Consider the following 27,499-nt stretch of genomic DNA (forward strand, 5'->3'; position numbering starts at 1 on the left):
TTTTTTTTTCTTCTTCTTTTCATTTGGGGGTCCGGCATGTCTTGGCACGTGTTAATCATCCATCCAGTTTTGGCGTCGGTTCTGGATGCCAGGGTGTAACGTTGCCATTGTTATCATTCAACTTTGATGCCTGTTCGAGGTCTTCTTTCCTCTTCTCCTTGTTCTCCTCCTCTTCCTTCATCTCTTGATTTGCCTCTGCCTCTCCGCTTCCCTTCATGGTTGTGACATTGACATGCAGGAGTCCGCTGATCCCGGGGCGGCCGATGACCCCGTAAAAGGCCTTATTCCTGCTGCCGCGCAAAAGGGCAAAGTGCCCATCCCCCGGCTTGTCCCTCCATCACTCAAAAACAATCAGCAGCGCACTGCCCGTGCGTGCGTGGCCTGCCGGGCCAGGAAGACCAAGTGTGACGGTCACAAGCCCGTGTGTAGGCAATGTAGTCGTCTTGCTCTCGACTGTAACTATGCGGGGTCAAAGCGTGAGCGCCAGCAGCTGGAGCTGGATTCGGTTCGCTCCCAAGTCACAGCATATGAGTCTTTATTGCGGGAGATCATCTCCGAAACCGCCCGCCAGGACATCAAACCCATCGAAGAAATCATCAGTGTGAGTGGCCTCCCGCCCTCGTCGAGATACACATTGCTTAGAGTCGCAGAAACACCTTCAAGGGAACACCGATGCATTCTCCACGCTGATGACCGCCCGATCGCTATCGGATCAACATCTGCCACAGCCACTCCCGGGCATCTCATTGGCCCGTATGCACCTAACCCTGGCCTCCAATCGTGCCAGCGCAACTCAACCTCTGCAGGATTGTCCCCTGATCCAAACCACCAACATCGGTCACTGGACTGACCTTGTCGACAATACCACGGCCAGCCATCTTTTGTCTCTGTACTTCACCTGGGACAACCCGACGTGGCACCTCATCGACCAGGAGCTGTTCCTTCGCGACCTGGAGCGCGGTCAGACGGGGTTCTGCTCAGCTCTGCTAGTCCATGCGCTTCTCTTCTTCGGCTGTGTAATCGCTCTTCCGGTCCTGTTATGTTTCTCATGGGTAACCTCGACTAACCTGGATGATAGAGTTTCTCTTACCATCTGGCGCGACTCACGGATCGGCGGGAGGAGAAGGTTTTGGGCCAGAAGATATATTCGGCCTTGCAGCGTCTTTGGAATGTCGAGAAAGAAATCACCTGTCTTCCTACAGCACAATCTAGTGTCATGATTGGCTTGCTGTGTTGCACTTTTGGGCTGGACCGAATGGGCACACGATACATCATGCACGGCGCTACGTTATGCCTTGGTTTAAGGCTGCATGAGGAGCGTCCTTCTTTCCTTGAAGACACTGTCGACGAGGATGTCGAGTCGCTTCACAGGTGTCATAGACTAGTCGCATGGGCTGTATTTGATGTTCAAGCGTACGTTCCTGCTCCAAATTCCCCTCCACACACATGCTGACACATCACAGACTGGCTGCGCAAGTGTATCGGAAGGAATCGGCGTGGAAGCGGCCACCGTCTGTCAGGTTCTCGGCGACCGAAGCGGCGGCACTAGACGATGGCGACGAATGGAGTCCATACCCGTTTCTCACTCCTATTTTCAGGCCGTTTGTGCATACGGCCGCGAGAGCTCGAGGCGGTCTCGTGATGATTGTCAATGACATAGCGGCTTTTGCGTTGAGGTTTCCAGAATCACCCCTGGATCAACAGGACTGGGAGTACGGCTTTCAGCTCTACGGGAAGCTCCTGAACTGGCGGGCCAGTTTACCTTCCACCATCACCCCCGATGAGAATACGTCGCCCCATATTCTCACCTTACAGTAAGTCTAGACACGCTTCTTCGTTTATGCTTGTACTTATCATGTGGCGACAGCATGTACTATCACGCGACAGTGGTCTCGTTATGCGAAATCTTTAATCTCTATTCTAATCCGACGAACAATCCATTTGAGACGGGGTTTGACACCCAGGATGCCAAATTACAAGCCATGGGGGTCATCGGATCTCTCATCCTGCTGTTCCAGACTTGCCATGGATTCAAGTCCTTGCCGATCGTCATGCTCCACTACTTCTGTGCGGCGGGCGTACATTCTGTTTCCCAACTGCGCCCTCAAGACCCGAAGTGGAGCCTCGTCCTGGAGAGCTGCGTGGTCGGGCTCTGGCACATGAGTCTCGGATGGGGCCGCCTGTGCACCGCCTTCCTCCGAACCATCGAATTAGTCCTCAAGGCGACCAAACCCGACCCATTCCTCATCTCCCCCAAGGTCCGAGCCGTCATGCAACAGCTGAACACGAACCGATGGACGGCGACGGACGTGAAGTCCTTGGCGGCGGACTATGTCGTGTATCATGTCCCGAAGTCCGAGGAACAGGGCGCCGCTGCGGGTCCTCAGCACTTGGCTCACGGGCTGCAGAGTCTGATAGCTGCTATGGATGAACACTCTCTCAATGAGAAGTGATGCGCCATGCGCCTCACGCCTCAGATAAGGTTATCTAAAACACGACTCATGTGGATTTTACCAATCTGCAGAACCTGCTCTTCGTTCATGGTCAGTATGGTTCATAACACTGATACATCTCGACTGAAGACTTGGCTTCATCATGCAACTCATCGTTGTCATCAACAACCGTCGTGGAAACATGGGGACAGATGGCTAAGACATGCATCTCTATATGCTGCAAGCCCAGGACGACCGCAACACATGCAGCGTTGAAATCACGAGCATGTTCGGTCTGGTCTCTCGCACGTGGTTCGGTAGTCGGCACGGTATCAGGCCCAGAATTTACAATATGATTGTTAGCGGTAGCGAGCCTCTGAATCTTATTTCGTCTATTCGACGGGTTGACTGGGTTAAGGCGGTTTCGAGCACTGCGTATCCTTTGGTAGGAAGGTAATCTCGGGCATGCAATATGTAGTGTGCTGCTGGTGACTTGGTGGGATCAGTTTCTCTTGTTTGTAGTCTTTGCTCATGAGATCTGTATGCCGCTTTACAGTTAGTATTACTGTGAGGCCGAATACCTCGAGCATAGCTTTCTGGCGCCACTGCCCATATTTATATCGTAAGGAGAACCATAAGTCTAACCAGAATAAAGCTCCAACAATCACACAATCCATCTATTGAGTTGCTAGGCCTAAAGGCAGGTATCTGAGTATATGTGCAAATACCATCCAGACAATAGCAAGAAATCGATCAACAGTTCAAGGTCAAGCTCAAGCTCCAGCCCAAGCCCCGGTACAGCTCGGTAGTTCTATTCACTACAAGGTAGCTCCCAGACTCCAAACACCAAACACCAATCTCAATCCCCTCCGAACACATCCCCTAAACACAACCAATCACAAGCTGACAAACCCCAAACAAACAATAACTGGAAACCGAACCAAGGTATCAATCATTATCATCCATCCCCTTGCCCCTCCCCTGTGACAGTTAGCACATCACCCCCTTCCTCTCACTTCTACCCCCCACATCCCCTCACCACATACCCCATTCCCCATCCCCCATCCCCTAAAGTAAAGTACAGCACATCATCCCCTCCCACTCCCCTCACATGAATCCCAAACCCAGGAAAAGGGGGTAAAGGGATCTACATCTACTCCCACCGCCCCCCGCCCCCCAAAGCCCCCAACCGATTCGCGGTGCGCTGATCCAACAGCGCCGCCGCCAATTTCCGCGACCCGGCCGCGGTGCCTCGGTGGGCGCGCTGCATGCGCAGCTCCCTCTCGCGTTCCCGCTCGCGCGCCGCCGTGTACGCGTTGACGGACGCGGTGGCATTGCCCCCTGCTTTTTTGATTCCGGCGGGGTGCACGGTCCCGTGGCTGGAGGTCATGGATGCGGCGCTACTTCGTCGACTTGCTGGTCCTGGTCCTCCTGAGGATGAGGAGGAGGATGAGGAGGAGGCGGTGGTGCTGCGCCGGAGGAAAGGCGGGGGGCGGGTGAAGCCGAGGCCGAAGGTGGCGCGGTCCTTGGCGGTGGTGGTGGTGGTGGTTGGGGAATCCGTTGCGAAAGCGAGTTTGCCTCCGCCTGTGGATGAGGTGGCGGAGTTGCTGGATGCTTGGCGGAGGAGAGCGAGGCGGTCGACGACGGGGCCGCGGGTGCGGCGCGGGTGGTGGGTGAGGAGGTTGCTTGGGGGCGGGTTTTGTTGGTGGCTGGGTCCGGCCACGGCGGCGAGTTCGTCGTCGGAGTCATCGGAAGCGAAGTCGGCGGGGTCGAGGGTGGTTTCTTCTGGTTGGTTGTGGTCGTGGTCGTGGTCCTGATCCAGGGAGGCGTCCTCGTGGAAGGAATCGTACTCGTGCGTCTCGGTCAAAAAGCTTAGGGTCTCGCGGATCTCGGCCAGCGTCGCGGGTTTCTTGGACATGGCGGAGGCGGGCTTGCGGCGGAGGTGGGGCGGGGGTCGGTTGTAGGTGGATTCGGTGCTGGGGTTGAGGGGGCGTTTTCTTTTGTTGTTGATTTCGGAGTTGGTGGTGTTGTCGGGTTCGGCAGTCTCGGGTTGGGGGTTGCTGTCTTGTTGACTCTCCTCGTCCTCCCCCTCCTCCTCAAACTCCAGCCCCATGTCTTCCTCCTCGTCGTCGCGGTCCTCCACCGCCCGGAAGAAGGCCGCTTTCTTCGGGTTCTCGGCGATCTCGCCCATCTTCTCGTCCGCCAGAAGCGCCTTGCGCATCCGCGCGAACTCGCGCTGCTTCTCGCGGCGCCGCGCCAGGAGCTCGTCGTCCGAGTCGTCCAGGTCAAACTCGTCGTCTGCGTTGGCGCCGCGGCGCCGCCGGAGGGCGCCCGTGGTGATGTCCTTCAGGAGCTTGGCGACTTGCTTTTCGTCGGTGGTGCGTTGGTGGTGTCTAGTGTGTTCGTGGTTAGTTACCGGAAATCAAAGGGGAAGGGCAGACTCACGCATTCAGGGCGGCAAGCTGCTTCTCGTCAACTGTCTCCCCGCTGTGGTCGTTGATCATCGCTCGGTCGTAGGCGTTCTCCTCGTCATCGTCGTCCTCGTCGCTTCCGCCGCCCAGTCCGGCGTATTCGTCGTCCGACTCCTCGGCTGCTTCTTCCACCACGTCCTTGGCCTTGCTCTTGCTCTTGTCGAATAGAACGGCAGGCTTCTTGTTCTTCTTCGACGCCTTCATGATGTTGAAGGCATTGGCGTTGATTTCGAAGTCTCCGTTGTCTTCCTCTTGTTCTTCGATCATGGAAAGGTCAGCGGCGCGGCCACCACGCTTCAAGTGGCGCATGCTTCTCGTGGGCACTGGGGACTGGTTCCGGTCCACGATGACGGTTTCGATGGTCGATTGTGGCGTGCCGAGGAAGCGCTTCGACGGGTCAAACGGCGAGAGAATGAACCCTTCATCCTGCGTCGGGTCGGGGATCTGCGAGAAGTTCGAGACGGAGCGTGGAGCCGGGGATTCCGACACCCGCGCGATGGACGGGGCGTAGTGAGTGAGGATGTCATGAGACTCGGCCCGGGGCACCTGGCTGTCCTTGATGATCACATTGGAGTCGGACTCGTGGAGTCCAGGCTCGGGCAACGTGCTCGGCAGTGTGGGAGCAGGCGTCTGTTGGCTGCGCTGGGGGCTTCCGGCTATAGTACCCGCAAAGGCTTGCGTCAAGCTTAGCAGGTCGTTGGAGCTCTGCGCGGGGAGGTGAGGCCGGTCGACAGACCGGGTTCCAGGAGTGGTGGCACCGATGATGGGCTTGGCTGGGGTTTTCGGCTCTTGCACATCGTCCTCGTCCTCGTCGTCGCTGATTACCCGAGTCTGTCGCTTGCGTCTCTGGGTAGGGATATTCGTCTCCTCGATCGACATGACTTCTGACTTGTCGTCTTCCGATTCATCCCCTTCGTCGGCTTCAGAGTCGACCAATCCATCACTGCCTCCTTGTGCGTCTGCCATTTCCTCGTCTTCGTCGTCTTCGCCATTCTCCCCATCCTCTGACCCCGAGTATTCGAAGTCCTCGTCCTCATCGTCGTCGTCGCCGTCGCGCTTGGCAGCTTTGCGTTCTTGCTTGGCAATCGCGTCGGCCTCCATGCGTGCCTTCTCGACCAGGTTCTCCAGCTCGTCCTCCATGGCCGCGCGCTCTTCCGCCGTCTCGATGTGAATACCCTTGGCTCTGAGCTCTTCGATCCTCTCCTGTCGCTCCCTGGCCGCTTGCTGTCTCGCCTTCAGGAGCAACGTGGCAGAGAGCTGAGCCCCGTTCATGCCCTTGGACTTGCGGTTGGGCGAGGTCAAGTGCGCCAGAGCTTTCAACTTGATCATTGAAGCCGACTCCTGTAGTTTCTTGGCGGGGAGGTTCTCGAAAGCCGCGATCCGGCGGCATTTGGCGGGCGATGTAACAATCTCCAGGTCACTGTCCGAGTCGTCTTTCTGATGGCGTGCCACTTCTTCTCGTGATAGCCTGACGCGGACCGCAGGCAGGTTCAGGGCCTTCTTCTCTTTGAGGTGTGTTGCATCTATTTTCTGGCCTGTCGGCTCCACCTCCATTCGAGCCACAACAGGTTCCTCAGGCTGCGTCGGTGGGTTGGCGAGAATCTCTTCGAGCGTCGGGAATTCGGGCTCAGCTGGAATCTCGTCTGTTTCCTCCGTAGCAGACACCTTGTCCGCCGGCCCCAGGACAGGCGACGTCCGGGGCGTCTCCTTGTCTTTCTGTGCCTCGACATCCGACGAATTCTGCGAGCCCGCCGCGCTAGATGAGGTTTCGCCAGTCGGGGGTGCAGCTTGTTGGGGGACAGCCGGCTGTCCGAAGTTGAACCGCGCGAAGAAGCTCTCCTTGGTGATCTTCTTCTTCGTCTGCGCCTGATGCGCCAGCTGCATGTTACGGCTCATCCGCTGCGTCTCGCGATTCATCTCCTCCAGGGCCTTTTTGCTGGCCTTGCGCGCCGCAGGCCGCGTCTGCTGTTGCTTTTTGGCTGTGGCTTCGGCGCCCGATGATGCACCGTCGCCATCGCCCTCACTCGCAGACAAGACCATCTCCGAATCAGATTGTCCCTGCTGCCTCGCAGCCCGCGCGGCAGCCCGTCTCTCCGCCTCAGCCCGTTCCTTCTCCTCGCGCTCCTTGCGCTTCTGCGCCACGAGAGCCAAGAACCGGGCGTTCTTCTTCGGTTGCTGTGCTTCGTCCTCGCCGTCCGTCGTGTTGGCATTGTCCTCGACATGGTCCCGCCCCTTGACAGGCGACGAGACGAAAAGCGGAGAGTACGCGCGGGTCCGCGGCTCCTCATCATCTTCATCGAATGCAGGCTCGGGAAGTACGGTGGTGATACCTCTCCGTCGCGGACCAGCCGTCGGGAGGTCGTCGTCGTCGTCATCGTCGTCGTCCTCCTCCTCCTTCTCCTCCTCATCCCGTAACGCCCTCTTAACCCTCTCAAACGCAGTCGTCCCCGATTCACCAGTAGTACCCTGTAACCGTGCCGCCATCCGCCCCTTAGGCCTCACAATCTCCTCCTCGTCTTCCTCCCCGTCATCCTCATCCTCATCCTCAACATCAACCATCGGTGCACCAAACGAGGAAATCGAGCTCTTCTTCAACGCGTCGCTGAGCTTGGTCGTGGAGCGATCGCCCCCCGGCCCAGTTCCCTTCTGCGTAGCGTTAGGACGGTTCCTGTCCTCACCACCGGAATCGCTATCGCTATCAAACGCAGCGAGCATGGCTTTGATCTTGCGGCCCGGGGTGAGGAGCATTTCGGTGTCTGTGCCGGGGGACGCGGCGCGCGTCGAGCGCGGTGTGGAGGGTGTGGAAGCGGACATTATCGTATGTTTTCGGGCAGGGGTATCACAGACGTTGCGTTTTAGTTTTGAGGGAGGGTGGAGGTGAGCATTTCCGATTGTTGATGGGAAGGGTAAGGTAGGGGAAACTGGCTGTAATCTGGAGAACGTGAAGTGGATTAAGGGTCAGTGAGAGTGGTTGCGTTAAGTTAATCAAGGGCGCCGCGGAGATGGATTCTGCGGGCGGACGGACGCACGGGTAGGGGAGGAAGACGCGCCGCGCGCGCGTTGGCGTCGAAAGTCGGGGGTTGTTATCGCACGTGATGTGGGTGGCTGATTCGCTTATCGCTCACGTCTATACTACACTACAGGTACAGTACGTACACGGCAGGGCAGTATCTACGCATGACTGTTTTGAGGAAAGGCGGTGTTCAACGTGCATGATTGGTTTATTTGCATTGCATTTCATTGGGGAGCTTTAAAAATACAGCGCGCGCCGTGTGTGTGTGGATTTCTTTCTCATTTGGACGCCAATGAACGCCAATTCCCTAGCACAAGAAGACGAAGGAAGGAAGGTAGAGAGAGAAGGGAAGTGGGGGAAAAAAAAAGAGAAGAGAAAAGAAAGTGTACAATCAAACGGGGAAACAACCGACGCTGTAGTAAATGCTTTCGAATGCATTCGAAAATCCCAAGTTCCTGTCCCTGTTTTTGTTTCTCCCTCCAATATACTATGGCGAGCATCGATGGCACAAATTTGATGGTCGCATGCAAAGTCTCGGTCGATGGAAATCCTCAGTGGTGGCTGTGATGTGACCATGGTATCGCTGGGATGGCACAGCTAGATCTCGATATCCAATTCTATATCCAACGCGGCGATGTTCTCGTCGTCCATGTTGCGATGGCGGATGGCGCCGCTCTTGACGGCTTTGCGCTGGCTGGCGCCGAGCGGGGTGCCCGCGGTGGGCGTGCTGGCCTTGGATGGCGTCCCCGAGGCCGAGGTGTCCTGGCTGCCGCCCTCTCCGGGCTTGGTGGGCGACGGGATCGTGTTGCCGTTGACGTCGTAGTGCGTGCGGGCCTGGGTGCGCACCCGCATGAAGGGGTTGAGCGTCGCCTCGCCACGGGCCACCGCCGCGGCGGCCTTGCGGCTGGCCTTCCGCTCCTCGAGCTGGGCGCGGCGGACGTTCTCGTAGTTGAGCTTCTGGTTGCGCAGGTTCAGCTCGGCCAGACGCTCGTGCTCGGAGGGCTTGTCGGCGCGGGGCCGCGACAGGCTGGTGCCGTGGGCGACCTTGGGCGCCGCCATGCTGTTCAGCTCGCTCTGCAGCCGCTCCGCCTCGGCCTCGTCGCCCGCCGCTTTGGCCAGCTTCAGCTGCTTCTCCACGTCGACGCGCTTGAAGAATTGCGACTTGGTGTCTAACGACCCCTGCTTGCGTAGCTTCTCGTTGAGCTCCTCGTTGGTGAACTTGTGGTTCAGTAACCGGTTGATGTCCGCCACTTTGCTGCCCACCTGGGATTTCGTGGCCATCTTGCAGTCTTCAATGGCCATGGTCTGACGGTAGCGATTGAACTCGGCCTGGGAGGCGTTAGTCTATGTGGCGAGAACTCTCAAGACTAAGGATACCAACTTCTGTGAATGGGGAATCCGAGCAAGCAATGAAGGGGAAGCTTTTCTCGGCCTTTCCGTGGGCCAGCACGGCGTACTGATTTGTGGCGAATGAGCGGCCATTTGGCCCCTCCATGGCGTACATGGGGCCTTCCTCGACGATTTCTGCCATCGTTAGCCATGAATCCGGCGTGAATCCGGGGGCGTCTTACTCTTGATCAAACACAGACGGTACTGGTTCAAGCCCGTATCGCGGTTGGGACCGACGTTCACACGCGCGTAGCATCCGGCGATCGCCTCCTCGAATCCAGGGTAGAAGCAGACCTGCGCGAAATTACTGCGACCGACGCGCGTACGCTGGATATCTCGCAGTTCCGCCGGCGGATCGTCCTTGGGAGGAGACGGGGAGCGTTCCCGATCGTCCCATTCGACTTCACTCTCGCCTTCGGCGTCCTCATCCGACAGCCTATCATCCCGGGAGCGGGCCTTCTGATCCTTCGCGGCGGGATCCCGACGGCGGAGCTCGTCGCGTTTGCCCTTCTGCTCGCGCTGCCGCTTGTAGGCCTCGATCGCCTCCGACGTCTCCCCGACTTTGCGACCACCCAGCGTCGTCTTCTGCCGCGAGCTCTTGCGGTTGCCCTCGTCCAGGTTGGCGGCGCTCGCCTTCCGCTTGTTCTTCTTGGCCTTGCGGGCTTCCTCCCGCTCCCGCGATGCTAACAGACGGCGGAGGGCGAGATCCTGGTTGTGACGATCCACCTCCTGCGCACGTTCCGATAAGATCTGCTCGCGCTGAATCTCGGGCATCGCCATGATCTCCTCCTTGTCTTTGGCAGAGTAATAGAGCTTCTCGTAGGGGAACATGGGCCCGTCATCTTCGCCTATATCGGCAGATCCTTCCGAGTCGGACGCGGAATCGGATTCGGACATGCTGGCAGAATCAAGAGATTCGGCGGCAGAGCTGATCGGGAGCACACACCGTGTTAGCCAGCGGGCGCCTTTACTGTGTGGCGGGCGGACTTCCCCAAGGTGAACATCGGAGGGCAGCTTGTGGGTAACACTTACAGCTCACCGTCCTCGTCGTCATCATGACGGGACTTTCGACTACGTCGCGCCGGTTTGGCGATGCCTTTGCGACCCATGGTGGATGATGCGGCAGGTGATTGTGGTGGTGGTGAAGAAGAAGAAGGGCGATCCGGGGAGGCAGCCTTTTCTCTGGTGGGCGGGGACGACTCCTCATCTGAGGAGTCACCCGCCAGGGCGAGAAGCTCCGCATCGAGATCATCCGCCATGGTGAATTGAGGGTAGGGTGAAGTGTGGCCTAAAGCGTGCGGGACCGGGTGGTGCGAGCCCTAGCAAAGGTGGCGCTGGCTCTCAGATGCAAAACCAAAAGAGCCCAATCAACTCCGGCGTTGTCGACCAGCGCACTCGAGGTAGTATATATCGTCTAGACGGGCTGTCGCTGAGCAGATATGAAGTCCTTGAGATGGCCACAGGGGAAGTCGAATTGGGGCGAAACCGCGCTATATAGGACCGGAGGTGCGCTGTGAGAGAACGCTGACAAAGATCGATCTGAGGTTGCCTATTTATATAGTGGTGATAGCGCAGAGACAATAGGGGATATTGTTGAGAGTGGGCGCGTGAAGGATGGACAATGTCGCAGGGGGTCAGGTTTAAAACATTCGGTATCGGGAAGTGAAAAGAAGCGCCTGGCGAAGTTCACGATCCTCACTTGTTCATGACGTTCCGCTCCAGGGTTGGCGTGCCAAGGCGGTAAGCGCGCGGCTGCGGCTTTTGCTGGACTTGAATGGAAGATGGGTTGAGCCACCTCGGAAAGCATCTACAGTAGAGGTGAGCATTCCTTAATCTTCTAAAGAATCTAGACAGCGCATTAACTTCTATCGCGACAGTCATTTCACTTGTTTAACACTCTATCCCCCCCATTTCCGAGAGTCTCACAATGCTGGCCAGAACTTCCCTTGCCGCATCTTTCCGACCGACGGCGGCGACCACCATCCCCGTCGTGCTCGACTTCCTCGCACCATCCACGCTGCAACAGAGCCGTCGCCTGTACCACCCCACCACCACCAATCACTCCGCTGCACCATCCGCTCCCAGCCCGCCGTCCCCAACCGACCATCATGGCGCCCGGAAACCGAGATACGCCCTCACCGCGAAGCAGCGCGAATTCCTCGACAGCGCGCTGCGGGTCAACCAAGCCGGCGAGCTGGCGGCGACGCTGATCTACACGGCGCAAACGCCGCAGGTGGTGCGCTCGCACCCCCACCTGCGCCCGCTGATGAAGCACATGTACGACCAGGAGGTCGGGCACTTCAACACATTCAACCAGCTCATCGCGAAGCACCGGGTGCGGCCGACGGCGATGTACCCGGTCTGGTACGCGGCGGCGACCTTCCTGGGCTGGTCCACGGGCGTCCTGGGCCGGGAGGCCGCCATGGCGTGCACGGAAGCCGTCGAGACGGAGATCGGATCGCACTACAACGACCAAGTCCGCGAGATTCTGTCGTGGAAGGCCGAGGCGGAGCGCCGCGGCGAGGAGCTGGACCCGGAGCTCGAGGAGATGCTGGCGAACTTCCGGCGCATCCGCGACGAGGAGCTGGAGCATCTGGATCACGCGGTCGAGAATGATGCCAAGGAGGCGAAGCCGTACGATCCCTTGGTTAATTTCATCCGCTATGGATGCAAGGCTGCCATCAAGATTAGCGAGAAGGTCTAGACGGGAGCCAGCCCAATCTCGGGAGGTGTTCGGAGCTTTGCAACATGATTTGTTTCCGGCCGCTGTGGGGAAGATCCCGGCGTTTACGGCAATCTTGTGTACGATGTACGATGTACGATGTACGATACATTGATGTTGCCTACTGTATTATATTCTAGTCCATATGTGTTGTCTATAAGATGCATCGACGATTCGCTCCGGTCTATCTTCGCTGCAAAGCAAGTCACTCAGGTGGTGGTGGTGGTGGTGGTCTATCATATCTCAACTCGCAACTGCTCACAAGAAGCATGCGATCCCTACCTCCTCGCGCGGCGATCGACGACCCCCTCTTTACTCCTCCTGCGTCTCCTTCTCAAGGTACTCGACGAAATTCCTCGAAAACCGCGTAACCTGCTCATAGACCTCCTTGAACCCATTAACCCCACCATAGTACGGATCCTGCACCACCTCGCCCCCGCCCACCCGCTCATGCAGGGCGCCGCCTTCCCCAAAATCCCCGAACAGGCGCACCTCGGCCACCTTGGCGGCGCGGGCGGCGCCGGATTTCTTGGTGGCAGCCGCCAGCACGGCCTCGCGCGTCTCCTGCAGATCGCGCAGGTTGTACTTGTCCATCGCCAGGACATAATCAAAGGTCAGGAAGTCCTCCTTGGTCACCTTGCGCGCGGCATGGACGTAGCGGGTGATGCCGTGGGCGCGCAGCGTGGTCATCGTGCGGTGGTCCGGGGACTCGCCGGCGTGGTAGGCGCCCGTGCCGGCGGAGTCGATCTTGTTGATGAGTGGGTGTGAGGCGGCGACGTGGCGGAACACGCCTTCGGCCATGGGGGAGCGGCCTGCGAGCGGTGTGGTTAGATGATGCTTGGACAGTACTCTACTTGTGAGGTTTGGGGTGTGGTGAGTGCGGGGAGGATTTTGGGGGTGGTTGGGCCTCACAGATGTTGCCGAGGCAGACGAAGAGGACGTTGACTTGTTGTCCTGTGGGTGTGGTGTTGGCGGACATGATGCGCTATTGTCTATTATGGTGTAGTCTAAGATGGGAGCAAAGAATGAGGGAGGCGAGGATGGTTGAAGGAGTGAATGCTTCTCCGCCGGGCGGGGGGGATGCGGGCGACGGCGCAGAATCTTATCGATAGTGAGCTGGTGCCTGAGGCGCAAGGCAGCTTTCCGCGTCATATGGAGGGCTGGCTGTACCTGACTGACTCTGGCCACATGCTTGTCATCCTCAATTTACATTTCAACCTTAGGCGGTCGAACCCAACATGTTACATAGTATTATGTATCTGCGACCTGCGGCAGTGAGGGATTTGACGTGCGTTTACTCCGTACAGTCCCGCATGCTGTCAGGGGCATCAGTTCTTGAAATTCCGATTCACATCTCCGCGTTGTTGGTCGACATTTTGCGGGATCTACTCGCAGCGTCCATGGTGAACTAGAGCCCAGTCACCCCCGCCCAGGAATAGCAATAAAATACCGGGATCTGGGCTGTTGCATTGTGAACTCTTCCAGCAACACGGATCCTCTTATACTGACCCAGAGAGGATACGACATCCAATAAAGGATGGTTTACGAATACGAATGAGATAAAGTGAGACACACGAAGGAACTATGACGTCGCTAGTTGGGGTTCAGAAGCTAACTAACTAATCCCAGGCAACGACTTTCCTGAGCGACCGATAGGGCTTGAGATTCACTCAGCCGATAAGAGGATAGATAATTATAGCCTGGGCCGTCGGCCTGCCTTGCGGATATAAAAAGCCAGCCAGTGCCACACTGCCCTGTGGCTGTGAAGACAGAGTCGGTCCTACGGTTGGCCCAGTGACCAGCAGTGGAGACCGGAACAGCCATGGCGCTCCTGCAAGTTGATCAACTCTAACCATGGTTCGCCAGTCAAATCGGTATCAGGGACGCATTTTTGTATCACAAATTCGATGATGAAAAATGTGACAGCCTGGGACAAGTGAGACTCTGGGGAACAAACTGGGTTTTCGGAGTTTGAGCTCTGAAGAATGTTGCCCGGAAAGACGCTGCAGAGTGGCCATATCAAGGCATCGATCCCACACCTCGTCATCGGCATCGTACTCGGTCGCCCAAGTGGAGCCTGCACCCTGTTTGTTATGATGCTGATCGAGCCGTCAAGCGTAATCTCATTAATCAATTCATCAATCACCCGCCTGAGGCTAGTTATCTGGACTGATCGTCCCCGCCGTTCCTTGGTCAACGGGCTTCATCTTTTTCCCGTCGACCAGCGTACAGCGTATGAGATGACCATTGTGGTTTGTTTGATTGTAACCAGCAATCAACTTAGCTTACACTTCGTAAGCTAAGCTACTCGAGTAGACGAAGACAATTGCGGGTAGGCCCAACAGGTGACCGTGGCACTGCTTTCTACCTCGCCCTCGCCCTCCCCCTCCCCCTCCCCAATAAACTTATCCCATCCCACCCCCCGGTACGAGAAAAAAAATAAGCCACCTTCAATCCACTCAATATCAATCAATTCGTTCCAGAGTATCTTCCATTTCCCTTTTCCCTTTCACATTTCTTGGCCAGTGCAACCTCTGCTTCTTTGTTCCTCCGTTTCCTTTTCTCCGTCCTCGATCATCCTCGGACTTAATCTCGCCTATCGCATCTGAAACTCCCGTCGCGACCCCGGATCCTTATTCTCTCTCTCTCCATCACAACAGCAGCCCGTCTGCTCACTCCCACATTCCATCAGCCCGCTCGGCGCAATTTGCACCCCCCCCCCCCCCCCCCAGCTTCCCTGGCTAGGAATTCACAAGGGGCATTGCCATCGAAACGATTAATTTTCCGACTCACTATCGGCCAACATGTCATATAATCGCTTGGGTAAGTTCCGATCTGTCGGTGAAGCCGTGTTGCGCGGCAGTGGGTTTTGTCGCGCATTTGTCCCCTTCTCCGCAACCAGCCTCCCAACTTGAAACTCTAGTCGAAGAGCTCGATCAAGGAAGCTGCTGCTGCTGCTGCTGCTGCTGTCGCTGCACAAATAGGCAGTCCTCTCGTACTCGCTCGTATCCTGGTGCGACAAGGCGACAGGCGAGCCACCTCTGCTAGAATACGTTTGCCGTCGCACTTGCTTTCTTCTCATTTCCCTCGCGCATTGCACTCCAGGCGGTCATATCTTACTGATCATTGACTACAGGAGACCCTTACGGGGAGGAGGAAACCCACACTCCCATGATGCATCCACACCAATTAGATGCCCGGTCTCCGTCACCGGGTCGGCCACTGAATACCTATCAGTTGACCGACAACCCGTATCCACAAGAGCATCTGGAGATGCCCTCTAGCGACCGACTAGCCGAGCAACCGACAGTAAGAATTGCTATCGCACTGTTGACACCGCAACGAAGAGCTAATCAACGACGTTGCGACATGTAGTACTCCGTCGAACGACTGCCCAACTCCTATGGCCACAATGAGGCCTACGAGCACCACCAGCCGCAGGCTTACCCCGGCTATGAATATTCGATCGATCCCGAAGCACATCACGATGCGTACTACACTCAGCCCTACCACCCAGCGGTGACACCGGCGCACGACGATGATTACGATCTCGGACAATACCCGGAGCATCAACCGCAGCATCAGCACACGTACAGCGACGACCATGTACCCATCCTGCAGCCGGACAATCCGTTCGGGCCGGACCCGTACAGCGACGAATACGAAGAGGATCCTACGCTGGCCCCGACCCATTCGCCCAGTCCGGTGCCCGTGCGACGATGGAAGACCGTGAAGGAAGTCCAGTTGTTCAACGGGAACCTCGTGCTGGACTGTCCGATTGCCCCCAAGCTGCTCAGCCAAGTGCCGCACGCCGAACCCCCGGGCCGCGACGAATTCACCCACATGCGCTATTCCGCCGCCACGTGCGATCCGGCCGACTTCTTCGAGGAGCGCTTCACGTTGCGTCAGAAGCTGTTCGCCAAGCCCCGACACACGGAGCTCTTCATCGCCGTCACCATGTACAACGAGGATGACTTCCTGTTCGCCCGCACGATGATTGGTGTCTTCAAGAACATCGAGTACATGTGCTCGAGGACGAGCAGCAAGACCTGGGGTAAGGACGCCTGGAAGAAGATCGTGGTCTGCGTGATCAGCGACGGTCGTGCGAAGATCAACCCCCGGACGCGAGCGGTGCTAGCCGGTCTGGGTTGCTACCAAGACGGCATTGCCAAGCAGCAGGTCAACGGCAAGGATGTGACGGCGCACATCTATGAGTACACGACCCAGGTGGGGCTGGAGTTGAAGGGCACGCAAGTGCACCTCAAAGGCCGCACCGGGGTTCCCGTGCAAATGATATTCTGTCTGAAGGAGAAGAACCAGAAGAAGATCAACTCGCATCGGTGGTTCTTCCAGGCCTTCGGGCGCGTGCTGGACCCCAACATCTGCGTCTTGCTTGACGCCGGTACCCGTCCCGGCAAGGACTCGATCTACCATCTCTGGAAGGCGTTTGATGTCAATCCCATGTGCGGCGGCGCCTGCGGTGAGATCAAGGTCATGTTGGACAAGGGCAAGAAGCTGCTTAACCCGCTCGTCGCGGGACAGAACTTCGAATACAAGCTCAGTAACATTCTGGACAAGCCGCTGGAGTCGGCGTTTGGATTCATCAGTGTCTTGCCCGGTGCGTTCTCGGCCTACCGGTACGTGGCGCTGCAGAATGATAAGAACGGGCAGGGTCCGTTGGAGCGCTACTTCGCCGGCGAGAAGATGCACGGTGCCAACGCCGGCATCTTCACGGCCAACATGTACCTGGCCGAGGATCGGATCCTCTGTTTCGAGTTGGTGTCCAAGCGCAACTGCCGCTGGCTGCTGCAGTACGTCAAGTCGTCCACGGGCGAGACGGATGTGCCCGATCGCATGGCGGAGTTCATCCTGCAGCGGCGTCGTTGGCTGAACGGGAGTTTCTTCGCGGCGGTCTACGCCATTGCCCACTTCTATCAGCTCTGGCGGAGCGATCATAGCTTTATGCGCAAGTTCATGCTCTTGATCGAATTCATCTATCAGACGATCAATATGCTTTTCGCATGGTTTGGCATTGTAAGTACTCTGCCACATCCAGCGGTTTCTTCTAAGCAGATGACTAACGTAGTTTTCAGGGCAATTTCTTCTTGGTCTTCAAGATTCTCACCTCGTATCTGGGCGACTCGTCGCTCCTAGGCACGGTGGGAAAGATTCTTGGCGTGGTCTTCGAGTGGCTCTACCTGGCGACATTGGTAACCTGCTTCGTCCTCGCGTTAGGCAACAGACCCGGTGGGTCCAACAAGTTCTATATGACGATGGTCTACTTCTGGATTTGCATTATGATCTACCTGGCATTTGCGGCGATCTTCGTGACCGTGAAATCCATCGAGGAGCAGGTCAAGGACAACAGCTTCACCTTTTCCGACCTGTTCACCAACTATCAGTTCTTCTCGATCATCGTCTCTCTCGGCTCCACATATGTGATGTGGTTCCTGGCCTCCTTCATCTTCCTCGACCCCTGGCACATGTTCACCAGTGTGAGTACCAAGTCCGCACCCCTTGACCGCACCCGCTGACCCAAGAACAGTTCATCCAATACATCCTCCTCACGCCCACCTACATCAACGTCCTGAACATTTACGCCTTCTGCAACACCCACGACATCACCTGGGGCACCAAGGGCGACGACAAGGCCGAGAAACTGCCGTCTGCCAACCTGAAGCCCGGCGGCAAGGTCGACGTCAACATCCCCCAGGACGACGGCGATCTCAACGCTCAGTACGAGGCCGAGCTGGCCAAGTTCGCCACCAAGCCCCCGAAGGAGGTACCCTCCGTCTCCGAAGAGGATCGGCAGGCCGACTACTACAAGGGTTTCCGCAGTGCGGTCGTCCTGGCCTGGGTGTTCTGCAACTTCGCCCTGGCGGCGGTGGTGCTGAGCGCCGCGGGGCTGGAGACCTTCGACAGCGACACGGATGCGACGCAGAACAAGCGCTCCACGATCTATATGTCTGTTGTGCTGTGGAGTGTGGCCGGACTGTCCATCTTCAAGTTCATCGGGGCGATGTGGTATTTGGTTGTACGGATGGTATGTCTTCCCCCCACTCTTTCTTCCTGTTACCATCATGACACAAGCTAACTTTGGCGTGTAGTTCCGCGGAGAGTAAACAATGGGAACGGTGACTTTTGGAGAGCGAGCCAATGCCGCTGTCGATGCCGATGTGGCGGGGTCTGTCTGTCCCGATAACCCCTAAGATAATTTGGGCGTGATCGCCCGCGGGCGAGAGGGGCGTAGTAGACCCTGTTGGTCAGTGAGTGAAAATGAAAACAAACAACAATTGGTGGAAGACCACATAACCACCTACCGTCAATCGGCCAAATGCTTTCTTCTTGTACGGGGCACTTAGCCTGTCCTCTGGGTTACTTGCACCGTTGGAGACGCGGGGATGGTCGTGAAGTTCCCCTGCGTATTTTATCTTCATCGCCGCCGGTGTCGCTTGGGGCATGGAGGACTCGGACGATGCTCGGTCATTGCGCTCGCAATATGTAGGAGCCGGCGGCGCGAGGGTAGGCATTTGGCTGGGAGGACAGGAGTCGATACTTCTGCTGCTGACTTGAGAATCCTTGTGGCAATGACCGGTGAAGCGACTCGGTGTCAGGGACAGCGACCGGGTATCCAGAACGCCTATCCCAGTGGTATCCATGCCGCCGGCCCCCAGTGAGGAAGGCAGCGAGACACTGGAGGACGCCGCGTGCGCTGCTGGACGCATCAGCTCAGCTCAGCAATCTCCCTCCACCTACAACCCGGCAATACCGGACCACCCACCGTTCCGCGGCGCAGCCGCCTCATCCAGCGCCACACCCAACGACGAGACCGACCCCCGGTTATCCTCGTGTCCGTGTCCATATTCCCCAAACCGTGGAAACGAGACCATCCCCGTTGTCGTCGTGGTCCACGACCGAAACATCTCCTCCAGCGTGGTGTTTTCAGTGTCCTCCCTCGCACCGCCAGATGCTATCGTGCTCTCCGCCTCGATCCCAGCAGTGTGCCGCCTGTCCCCGGCCCCAGCAGCCGGAGAACTACCCATCGGGGCGCCATTAATCGTGAACTGGATCTTACTCGCAGCCTGAGTATCATCATCACCAGCTAGTCGTGGCGAGGAAACCCCGGGGTGGGCCATCGCTTCGGCCTCGCTTCCATCCACCCCTGCAGCAGCAGCACCACCACGACGACCCGCCCCCTCCCCCGGCATCTCCTTCCGCTTGACCCGCCATTTACGCTGGATCCGTATCCCTGGGTACGGGTACGCTGGCTTCGGCGCCGGCGGCAAACTTCCGAAATGCACGGTATGGCGCTTGCGGTTTGTCCCCGGCGTGGTGGTGGTCGTGGTGGCGGTCGTCGTCGTCGTCATCAAGTCCAAAGCTGCGGCGTTCTGCTCCAGCTCGGTGAGCGGGAGAGGGCTGCGGTAGCCCCGGAATGCTTGGAAGCCCTAGATTTCCTCACAGCCACGCGCCAACATGATTAGATCGAAGTGCACGCAACAATGAATGGACAGGGGTGAGTGAAACGGAAGAACTAAGAACAATGCGGACTGGGGCTGGGGCTGGGGCTGGGGCTGGGGCTAGCGAGTATTTGTTGTTGTGATTTTCTTTTGGGTTTGTTTGATTCAAGCATCGAGACAAGAGACAAATATGATTCAATTATACGGCATGGTATCAATAGGCATAAACATAGGCATAAGCATAGTCACACACACAGAGAATGTACACACACACACACACAGACAGACACACACATACTCGCTACCCAGAATGAAACAGAAAGAAAAATTAAGAATCTACCTTCTCGGAATGACCCCCGATCCCGCCTCCCTTCAGCTTACTCCGGCCTCGCGCGAACAGTCCCTTGGCCGCTTCGCCTGCCCGCCCGCCTAGCACCCCGGCCGAGTGCAGCAGCTCCTTGCCCCGTTGCTCGACCTGCTGTTTATTCATCATGGCGCCTAGCGGGGCGGACGGGCGGCGCGCGTGGCCGCCGGCACTTATTCCGGATCCCGAGGGCGCACCGCCGCCGGCGGACACGTCGAGCTGCGAGGAGGACCCGAAATTGCCGAGCGACGAGAGCTTGGGGAATTTCTTGCGGGTGACGCCGGCGCCGGCGCCGGCCCCTAGCTGGGGCGGCACGGCGCCGGTGGCCAGCTTGGCGCTCTTGTCGACGACGTCCGCGTGCTCCGGGTGCGAGTGCACGGTGACCTGGATCCAGTGGGCGAGGCCCGTGTCGATGGTGGCGAATTTGGCGCGCGTGTCGTTGAAGGCCTGCACCCGGTCCTCGGGGGTCTTCATCGCCAAGATCTCGCGGAAGCCGAGGAGGGTCGGTTCGACTGAGGCCGGGGCCGTCGGTGTCCATCGCGGGATTTGCTGGTGTTGGTTGTATTCTCCGGAAAATGCTGGTGCGTTGTTGTCTTGGGTAGTGTCGGCATAGCTGTTCGGGATGGCTTCCGCGTGGTAGACTTCGGGCAGTTGTCCGTCGGAGATGGTACTCCGATCGTCGGGGACCGGGGGCAGGATGGTTAGTTTGGGCTTTTCGGTTTCAGGCCCGACCGAGCTGTCGCTCTCCTCGGGGGTTTTGTTGAGGGGCTCCTCCTCGGAAGTAACGGTCTGGGCTGGTATGGCTTCCGCCGGTATAGCTTCCGCCGCGGTGGGACTCGTCATTTCAGGCGCCGGAGATGGTTGAACTGGGGTCTCACGGGAGACAGGAAACTGTCCCGGCATGGGAGCAGGAGGTGACTGCACACCTGCTGCCGGTGCAGGCTCCTCGGAGGAGGAAGAAGACTCCCACGAGAAACGTCGTGCTAATTTTGGCTTGGAAGACTCCGTTGCAGGGGATGTGATTGGCTCGGAGGCAGCAGGAGGCAAGTCCTGAATGGTTGATCCCTGCAGAGCAACCGGAGAAGCGACGTAATCTGGAGTGGCCTGGTCAAGGGCTACAGGGCTTGTAGTAGACTCTGCAGCGCTCCAATACCTCTCGTATTCGCTAGGTATGAGGCTGTCCTGGCGTTCAGCCTCTGGCCGACTTGCGGGCTCCTCTTCCTCTTGCTCCTTTGAGGGCGTGGTCTCGCGACTCAATGTCCGCATAATCTCCTTTCGCAGGCGGTCACTCTCCGTGTCTTGGGGCGAATTGTCGGTGCTCATGGAGGGTATAATGATAGGCACCCCATCATGCGTGAGTGTAGGTGCCGACGTCACAGGGTGGGACCCGATGCTCAGAGGAGCAGGGTGATCGGGACCGGATGCTGCGTCGTGCACAAGAGCTTCCTGCGGCGTTTGTTCGCCTGACCGTGAATCAAAGGAAGACGCGACAGGTGTCTCCACAGACATCTCGCCTGCTGCGGACGGATGGGCGCTTTGAACATTGGTGATCCTAGGGGTCCTCGAGGGGCTGTTGTTCGGACTGGGCAGGCTAATATCTCGACGATGACCCGGTTTGAAGACTAGGGTGTCACTCGCATCCTTGGGCGGGGGTGTTCTCTCGCCCGGCTCCTCCAGAATCGTGGGTGTTTTGATATCGCTCTGGCTTCGCTGCGGTATGATGGGACTGATCACCGAGGTACTATCGCTGTTCGACCGTGCAACACTGTCGACCGTCGTACTGGGAGTGTCAGGTACATCGAAGGCTTGATGAACCACAGAACGGAATCCCATGGACGGATTGTGCTGCAGTTGGTGTTGCTCAGGTTCTGGCCCTTGGGCTTCAGAAGCAGAGAAATACGAGTCGCCCGAGAAGTCCGGGGCGAAGCTTGAAAGACGTTCCACATCTGGAAGCTGAATTGTTGGTGCGCTACCTCCTGCTGCCTCGGCTGGGTGAGAGAGTTGAAGCGCTTGCGCATCCTGCCCGCCGTCAACAGCGCCTTGCGGTCGGAAAGGCTTGTAGTCACCTGTCACGGCCGGTGCTTCGTTGCTCGATGGGAAGTGGAGTTCAGCAGACGTCAGGCCTGGAATAGTTGCTGTCGCTGTCGCTGCCGCATTGGAAGGACCTGCGCTTGACTGAGCGCCGCTGCGATCCTGCGGCACCGCGCCTTCTGATCTCATCCGCTTGTATATATCGACCGGGCGAACGATTGGGACGGTGCGTGTAGCAGGCTCGACCGGGCCTGCAGGCTGTGCGCGAACCGAATCTCCTCCAAGAGTCGCGACTTGGTCCATCGATCGAGATCGATCCATCGAAGGGAGTGGCGGTCGGGAGACGTCCCTCGTGAACATGCTCGGAAGATCCCCGGTGCTTTGATTCAGGTTGTGTTGCGGAACCGGTGGAGGCTCGTCGTCATCATACTCGCCGTACTCATCGTCGCCCCAGTCATTTCCATCGTACGAGTACTTCTTCGCTTCTACCCAGCGTTTTGTCTTTGCTCGGTTGACATTAGGCTTGAAAGATACAGGTGTTTCTCCGCGCGGGACTGGCGACATAGGACTTTCTGTGTTGGAGGAGCTGCAGACCGAGGCGTCGGGATATATTAGTACAGTCCAGTCCAGTGGTGGGCGAAAGGGGTGGCTGCATGGACTCACAGCTTCTGTAGCTCGGGCTCATAGGGCTGAAATGGACGGGCCATTGTTCTCACACGACTAACTACCCTGATCAGCAAGGCTGGATCGAGAGCTGATTTCAACAGTGCAGGTGGTGTTTAAAATGGATGATTGGCATGTCCAGTGCCAAGAGTGAATGTCAGAATTGAAACGAGTGACCCCAGTCAAAGGCGCGGTGAGCGCAAGGTGTTGGGCGGGTGTAGATGACGTGGGAGGAGGAGGAGGAGGAGGAGGAGGAGGAGGAGGAATGGGGGCAGTGCGCCAAGAGACGGGGCGGTGCACGGAAAGAAAAGTGACGTCGAGATGGGCTGAAGCCGTTATTTTTAAAACAAGTGGGATAAAGAGCTCTTGAAAGTGGGATCCCACCACGATAAATGAGCTGCGATAACGTTCTTTGAGGTGGTTGGATTGAATTGAATTGAATTGAATTGAATGGGATCGGGTATATGATCTCAGCTTCAATCTGCCCCTGATTCCACCCAACCTGAACGGTCATTGGCTGGTTTGATGGCCGCCTACCGTCCCAAAAGGGATCAGCTGTGGCTGGTGTGGAGCTTGGTGGCTAGTGTCAGTGTGGGGTGGCTGGTGTGTGCACGTGGCTGGGCTGGTCACTAGTCCTAACTAGTAACTAGTAACTCGTAACTAAACCAGTTGGTGAATTTGCTGCATTGCCGCTTTCGCCCCGTCCTCCACTTCCACTTCCACTTCCACTTCCTCCCCCATTCCTCTCGTTCATCATGACTATCTCGTTGTAATCTCCGCCTCTCTTCCCCGTCAACACATTGACTCTCCGCTTCTCCTTTCCTCTCTTCCCCTTCCCAACCCAAGTAACGTGCTCTCCACTATCTCTCCCTAAGTCGACCTCCGTCTCCGCCCCGACGAAAACGAACGGACACGTCTCCAGTCGCCTGCCTCCTTATCGATTAGTCCGGACTCCGTGCCGTATAATCAATCCCCTCCCCATCGCACCGCACCCGACCGTTGGTTCTAGATTCGGCGATTGGCATCCCTTCGACTATCCTCGGAGTATAGTGATTGTGCCTCGCTTACTGCTCACGTCCATCGCACCTTTGCTCAATCGACCTCCCCATCCACCACCACCACCCTACCAACGACCCTCACACGCACAATGGCCGGCCCGTCCATCCAGGATCGCACGGGCGAGTTCCACGCCATTCTCGGCCAGGCCCAGAAACGCCTAGCCTCCAGCAAAGTCGGCCCTCAGCGCCAGGCCCTCCTGTCCGATGCGCAGCGCCGACAAGCCAATGGGTCCGCCGATGCACAACACCCGGGGAAGCGACGGTCGGAGTTTGCGCGGAGAGCCGTGGAGATCGGACGCGGGATCACGGCGACGACCGCCAAGTTGCAGCGGCTGGCTGAGTGTGAGTCGGCCACCTCCCCGAAACCTTGCAAAGGCTGACTGGGAGAATTTTGGGGTGTTTAGTGGCCAAACGCAAGACACTCTTCGACGACAGACCGGTCGAAATCTCCGAGTTGACCTATGTCATCAAGCAAGATCTCGCTTCCCTGAACCAACAGATCGCCTCGTTGCAAGCGCTCACCCTCTCCCAACATCCGAAGAACACTCGGTCCAAAGCGGACCAGGAAGGCGAGCATAATGATAATGTAGGTCCCATAAAAAATGACAAAATACACGAGGCTAACGATCAACGCAGGTGGTCGTGATGCTCCAAGGCAAACTGGCCGACGTGGGCGCCAACTTCAAGGACGTCCTCGAAGTGCGCACGAAGAACATCCAAGCGTCGCGCTCGCGCACCGAGAACTTCGTCTCCTCCGTCTCGCAGAAGTCCCACACGGCCCTCGACCCCCAGCGCTCCGACTCCCCGCTCTACAACCCCTCCGGCCGGCGGACGCCCCAGCCCGGCGGCGGCGGCGGCGGCGGCGCGGACCTTTTGACTCTGGAACCCACGAACCCGTCGCCGCTGGGCCGGCCGTCGATCCACTCGGACCAGCAGCTCCTCGTGATGGAGGAGGCGCAGACGAACAACGCCTACATCCAGGGCCGCGGCGAGGCGATCGAGGCGATCGAGCGCACCATCAGCGAGCTGGGCGGGATCTTCGGGCAGCTGGCCCAGATGGTCAGCGAGCAGTCGGAGATGATCCAGCGCATCGACGCCAACACGGAGGACGTGGTGGACAACGTGCAGGGCGCGCAGCGCGAGCTGATGAAGTACTGGACCCGGGTGTCGGGCAACCGCTGGCTGATCGCCAAGATGTTTGGCATTTTAATGGTATGTAGCCCTCCGCCCTTTGCTATAACCTTGCAGCGAAATCCACTCAGCTAACCCATGAACCAGATCTTCTTCCTCCTCTGGGTGTTAATATCAGGATAAAGACACCCTTCCCTCTCCCTCAAACACAAACCCCTCCCCCTCAACATAATGTATTAATACCAGGTCCATGTTCGTATCTTGCTGCGCCTGAACGAAATCATGTAGCCCTCCTTTTTTTTTTTTTCTAATACACCGCTACACCCTTTCCTTTGTGATATGTGTGTGTGAGTGAGTGTATGTGTGTGCATGACCTACCTCACGCAGGGGGCAGGCTTTGCCCGCCCTTCTTCATTCTTGCTTCTTTCCAATTCGACCCAACCATTTTGGCCATGGCTAGATCTTCCATGTGAAACCCTTTTCATCTCTCTGCCGAGTGCCCATGTCACTACTACCACCGCCAACGCCATCCCCCCAAATCCCTCCTTCCCGTCGTGCTTGACAGTTGAAACGCAAGCATGACTTCATGTGCATAATGGGCTCACGAGTGTCGTCGTTGTTGTTGTCTGTTGAGTAAAATAGAATCAATACCTGACCTCTAACACCCCCGCCATTCAATATTTCCCGTTTGATGATTGATGAAGTGGAACAGTAGTAGATTCTTTATGAGCGATGCGGCCTCGCTTGAGGCACGAGTAAGAGTATCGAGAATAAGTATACATAGTACAAGAGGGAGTATATACCGTTTGTACAGCTCACCCATATCCCAGCCATATCACAGGCTATAGGCTATAGGTCTATAAATATAAAAACCCCCCCACCCCCCCTCCCCGCAACAAGCCGAACCAACCAACCTACAAACAAACCGCACACCCTAACCGCGGTCCCCCACCATGCAGTACCCTTACCACCTCGGGCGCATGCGCCCCCAGCCCCCGTTCGCGGATTGCCCGCTCCGCCGCGGCGAACCAGATCTCCTGCAGCCGGGGCACCATGCCCGAATGGCCGGTGTCGGGGGGGTCGGTTTGGTCGTCGCCCACCAGCGCCGCTAGGTAGTCCCCGTAATCGCGGCGCATGTGCCATAGGAAGTCCATGCGGTGGGACCAGTGGGTGTGGGGTTCGGAGTGGTGGGGGTGTGATTGTGTTTGGGTAGGTGGATGGTCGTTGTGGTTGTTGTTAGGGTTGTGGCTGTGATGGTGCTGGCGCTGGTGGTCATGCTTCTCGGTTTTCTTTCGGGGGCCTGGCTGCTGTGGGCTGGAATCGTCGGCCGCAACGGCGACGAAGAGATCGACGATGCGTTCGAGGGTGGAGGTGGTGAGCAGCAGACTGACCCATGTCTGGGAGGAGGTGTAGGGGATGTCCGGGGCCATGAGGTGGCGCACGGTGTGGATGAGGGTGTGCATGGTGTGGTGGGTGGCGAGCAGGACGTCGGGGTCGGTGAAGGGGGGTTCCTGGAGGATGCGTTCCTGGCAGTCCAGGGAGTGGGTTGGGCTGGTGGTGTCGGCGCAGGATTCCAGGAAGTAGACGAGGTAGGTTCTGGGATGCGGCGGATTAGCCTTGACCTCGATGAAACCCGGGGTAGTGAGGGCATACATCGATGGGAGCAGGCGGGCTTGCAGTGCGCCGACGCCCTTGCTGTAGACGAACTCCTTCTCCGTCTTGGAGGAGGCCCATAGCTCCCGCGCCGTGGGATCGGTCTCAAGGTAATGCTGCACCAGGTATTCGGCCAGGTAGAAGGACAGCCGCACGCAGGTCCGCCAGCATCGCGTGAGATCGGTCAGGTAGCCGAACGAGTAGTCGGGCGATTCTTCCAGCGTGCCGCTCGGGGTGTAGTGGGGAGGCGGGGGCGGGAAGAGATCAGATACGAAAGTGAGGTCGTCGCCGATGGCGACGTTGGGTTCCTGGCACTTTTGAAGGTGGTATTGATCCTCTCGCCGCCGATGTTGGAGATAAGCTTTGGCGATAGTAGCCTCATTGTGATAGACCCGCTGGTGTAAGAGGCGGCATGTAGCCGAGAAGGAATGGATCTCTTCCAATTCGCATTGTACCAGGATCTTCACTAGAACATCCACGGGAAGCTTCTCCCAGGCAGTGCGAGTGTTTCTCGCAGGCTTTGAGATTCTATGTTTTGCGTCAGCGGGTGTCACAAGTGGTTTGTTGACATATGGGTCTGCGATTTACATGGGAGACTTTCTGGGCCGCTGAGACGACGGATGCCGTCTGGCTTGCCGCACGACTTGGCGCAGGTGTTCAAGGAAATGGCTCATTGTTAATAGGGGTCAAGACCACCGAGACTTGGACTTCAATGATGTTCAAGAAGTCCGCTTGGCGCTCATTTTGAAAGGCAGGATTGAGATTGTGATTATTCAGCTACTCCATCGGCCTCTTGGGGAAATGCTTAGCCGGATGAAATCAGATATGGGTCCGATCTTCGCTTGGTGGACCCGACTCGCGTTGGATCACCACTCTCTCCAAAATGTGTCACCATGACCCAAAGGATAACGATACAAATTGCTGCATGTGGTTGTGTCGGTGCTGAATTTGAGATGAGGCCGGCCGCGAATTATGCGTTGCGGCGGCTCACAACAAATCCATGATTCAAACACAACAAGTGCAACAATGTGTACTCCGCGCCAGCCCATCGACCCGAGACGCGATCGAGTGGGGTACGATATCGTCACAGTGGACACCATGTCTCGCGTGCTGAA

General features: G+C 57.5%; 9 protein-coding genes across 9 annotated transcripts; 4 read left to right on the forward strand and 5 right to left on the reverse strand.

The window, feature by feature from the left end:
* Positions 1–232: 232 nt before the first annotated feature.
* On the forward strand, positions 233–2,770 carry BO66DRAFT_385405 (putative C6 transcription factor; the record flags this gene model as incomplete). Its single annotated transcript, XM_025646140.1, has 5 exons — positions 233–601; positions 651–1,031; positions 1,079–1,413; positions 1,464–1,814; positions 1,868–2,770. 5 exons carry the CDS (start codon positions 233–235, stop codon positions 2,451–2,453), a joined length of 2,022 nt encoding a protein of 673 aa, XP_025498309.1. The 3' UTR covers positions 2,454–2,770.
* An 815-nt stretch (positions 2,771–3,585) lies between these two features.
* On the reverse strand, positions 3,586–7,871 carry BO66DRAFT_385406 (uncharacterized protein; the record flags this gene model as incomplete). The annotated part of the gene is made up of 2 exons (XM_025646141.1): positions 4,878–7,871; positions 3,586–4,825 (listed from the first exon to the last, which is right to left on the reverse strand). The coding sequence occupies exons 1-2, from the start codon at positions 7,715–7,717 to the stop codon at positions 3,586–3,588; spliced, it is 4,080 nt and encodes a 1,359-aa protein (XP_025498310.1). The 5' UTR covers positions 7,718–7,871.
* A 264-nt stretch (positions 7,872–8,135) lies between these two features.
* BO66DRAFT_385409 (RNA polymerase-associated protein) lies at positions 8,136–10,953 on the reverse strand. Its single transcript, XM_025646142.1, has 4 exons — positions 10,338–10,953; positions 9,488–10,233; positions 9,298–9,440; positions 8,136–9,245 (listed from the first exon to the last, which is right to left on the reverse strand). The coding sequence occupies exons 1-4, from the start codon at positions 10,562–10,564 to the stop codon at positions 8,514–8,516; spliced, it is 1,848 nt and encodes a 615-aa protein (XP_025498311.1). The 5' UTR covers positions 10,565–10,953; the 3' UTR covers positions 8,136–8,513.
* A 191-nt stretch (positions 10,954–11,144) lies between these two features.
* On the forward strand, positions 11,145–12,334 carry BO66DRAFT_396149 (demethoxyubiquinone hydroxylase family protein). Its single transcript, XM_025648401.1, has one exon. The coding sequence runs from the start codon at positions 11,233–11,235 to the stop codon at positions 12,007–12,009; it is 777 nt and encodes a 258-aa protein (XP_025498312.1). The 5' UTR covers positions 11,145–11,232; the 3' UTR covers positions 12,010–12,334.
* On the reverse strand, positions 12,145–13,145 carry ltpA (tyrosine protein phosphatase LTP1). Its single transcript, XM_025648402.1, has one exon. It carries the CDS (start codon positions 12,826–12,828, stop codon positions 12,340–12,342), a length of 489 nt encoding a protein of 162 aa, XP_025498313.1. The 5' UTR covers positions 12,829–13,145; the 3' UTR covers positions 12,145–12,339.
* A 1,686-nt stretch (positions 13,146–14,831) lies between these two features.
* On the forward strand, positions 14,832–18,149 carry chsA (chitin synthase class I; the record flags this gene model as incomplete). Its single annotated transcript, XM_025651560.1, has 6 exons — positions 14,832–14,850; positions 15,164–15,336; positions 15,403–17,061; positions 17,121–17,522; positions 17,573–18,070; positions 18,135–18,149. 6 exons carry the CDS (start codon positions 14,832–14,834, stop codon positions 18,147–18,149), a joined length of 2,766 nt encoding a protein of 921 aa, XP_025498314.1.
* Positions 18,150–19,660: 1,511 nt separating this feature from the next.
* Positions 19,661–22,894, reverse strand: BO66DRAFT_396153 (uncharacterized protein). The gene is made up of 2 exons (XM_025648403.1): positions 22,543–22,894; positions 19,661–22,465 (listed from the first exon to the last, which is right to left on the reverse strand). The coding sequence occupies exons 1-2, from the start codon at positions 22,584–22,586 to the stop codon at positions 19,813–19,815; spliced, it is 2,697 nt and encodes an 898-aa protein (XP_025498315.1). The 5' UTR covers positions 22,587–22,894; the 3' UTR covers positions 19,661–19,812.
* A 381-nt stretch (positions 22,895–23,275) lies between these two features.
* On the forward strand, positions 23,276–25,347 carry BO66DRAFT_424160 (t-SNARE syntaxin). Its single transcript, XM_025650156.1, has 4 exons — positions 23,276–23,942; positions 24,005–24,186; positions 24,237–24,812; positions 24,879–25,347. Exons 1-4 carry the CDS (start codon positions 23,690–23,692, stop codon positions 24,912–24,914), a joined length of 1,047 nt encoding a protein of 348 aa, XP_025498316.1. The 5' UTR covers positions 23,276–23,689; the 3' UTR covers positions 24,915–25,347.
* Positions 25,348–25,546: 199 nt separating this feature from the next.
* BO66DRAFT_406362 (F-box protein) lies at positions 25,547–27,058 on the reverse strand (the record flags this gene model as incomplete). The annotated part of the gene is made up of 3 exons (XM_025649015.1): positions 25,547–25,573; positions 25,700–26,912; positions 26,973–27,058. The coding sequence occupies 3 exons, from the start codon at positions 27,056–27,058 to the stop codon at positions 25,547–25,549; spliced, it is 1,326 nt and encodes a 441-aa protein (XP_025498317.1).
* Positions 27,059–27,499: the final 441 nt, after the last annotated feature.

Source organism: Aspergillus aculeatinus (genome assembly GCF_003184765.1).
Source record: "Aspergillus aculeatinus CBS 121060 unplaced genomic scaffold BO66scaffold_79, whole genome shotgun sequence".
NCBI classification, from domain to species: Eukaryota; Fungi; Ascomycota; class Eurotiomycetes; order Eurotiales; family Aspergillaceae; genus Aspergillus; species Aspergillus aculeatinus.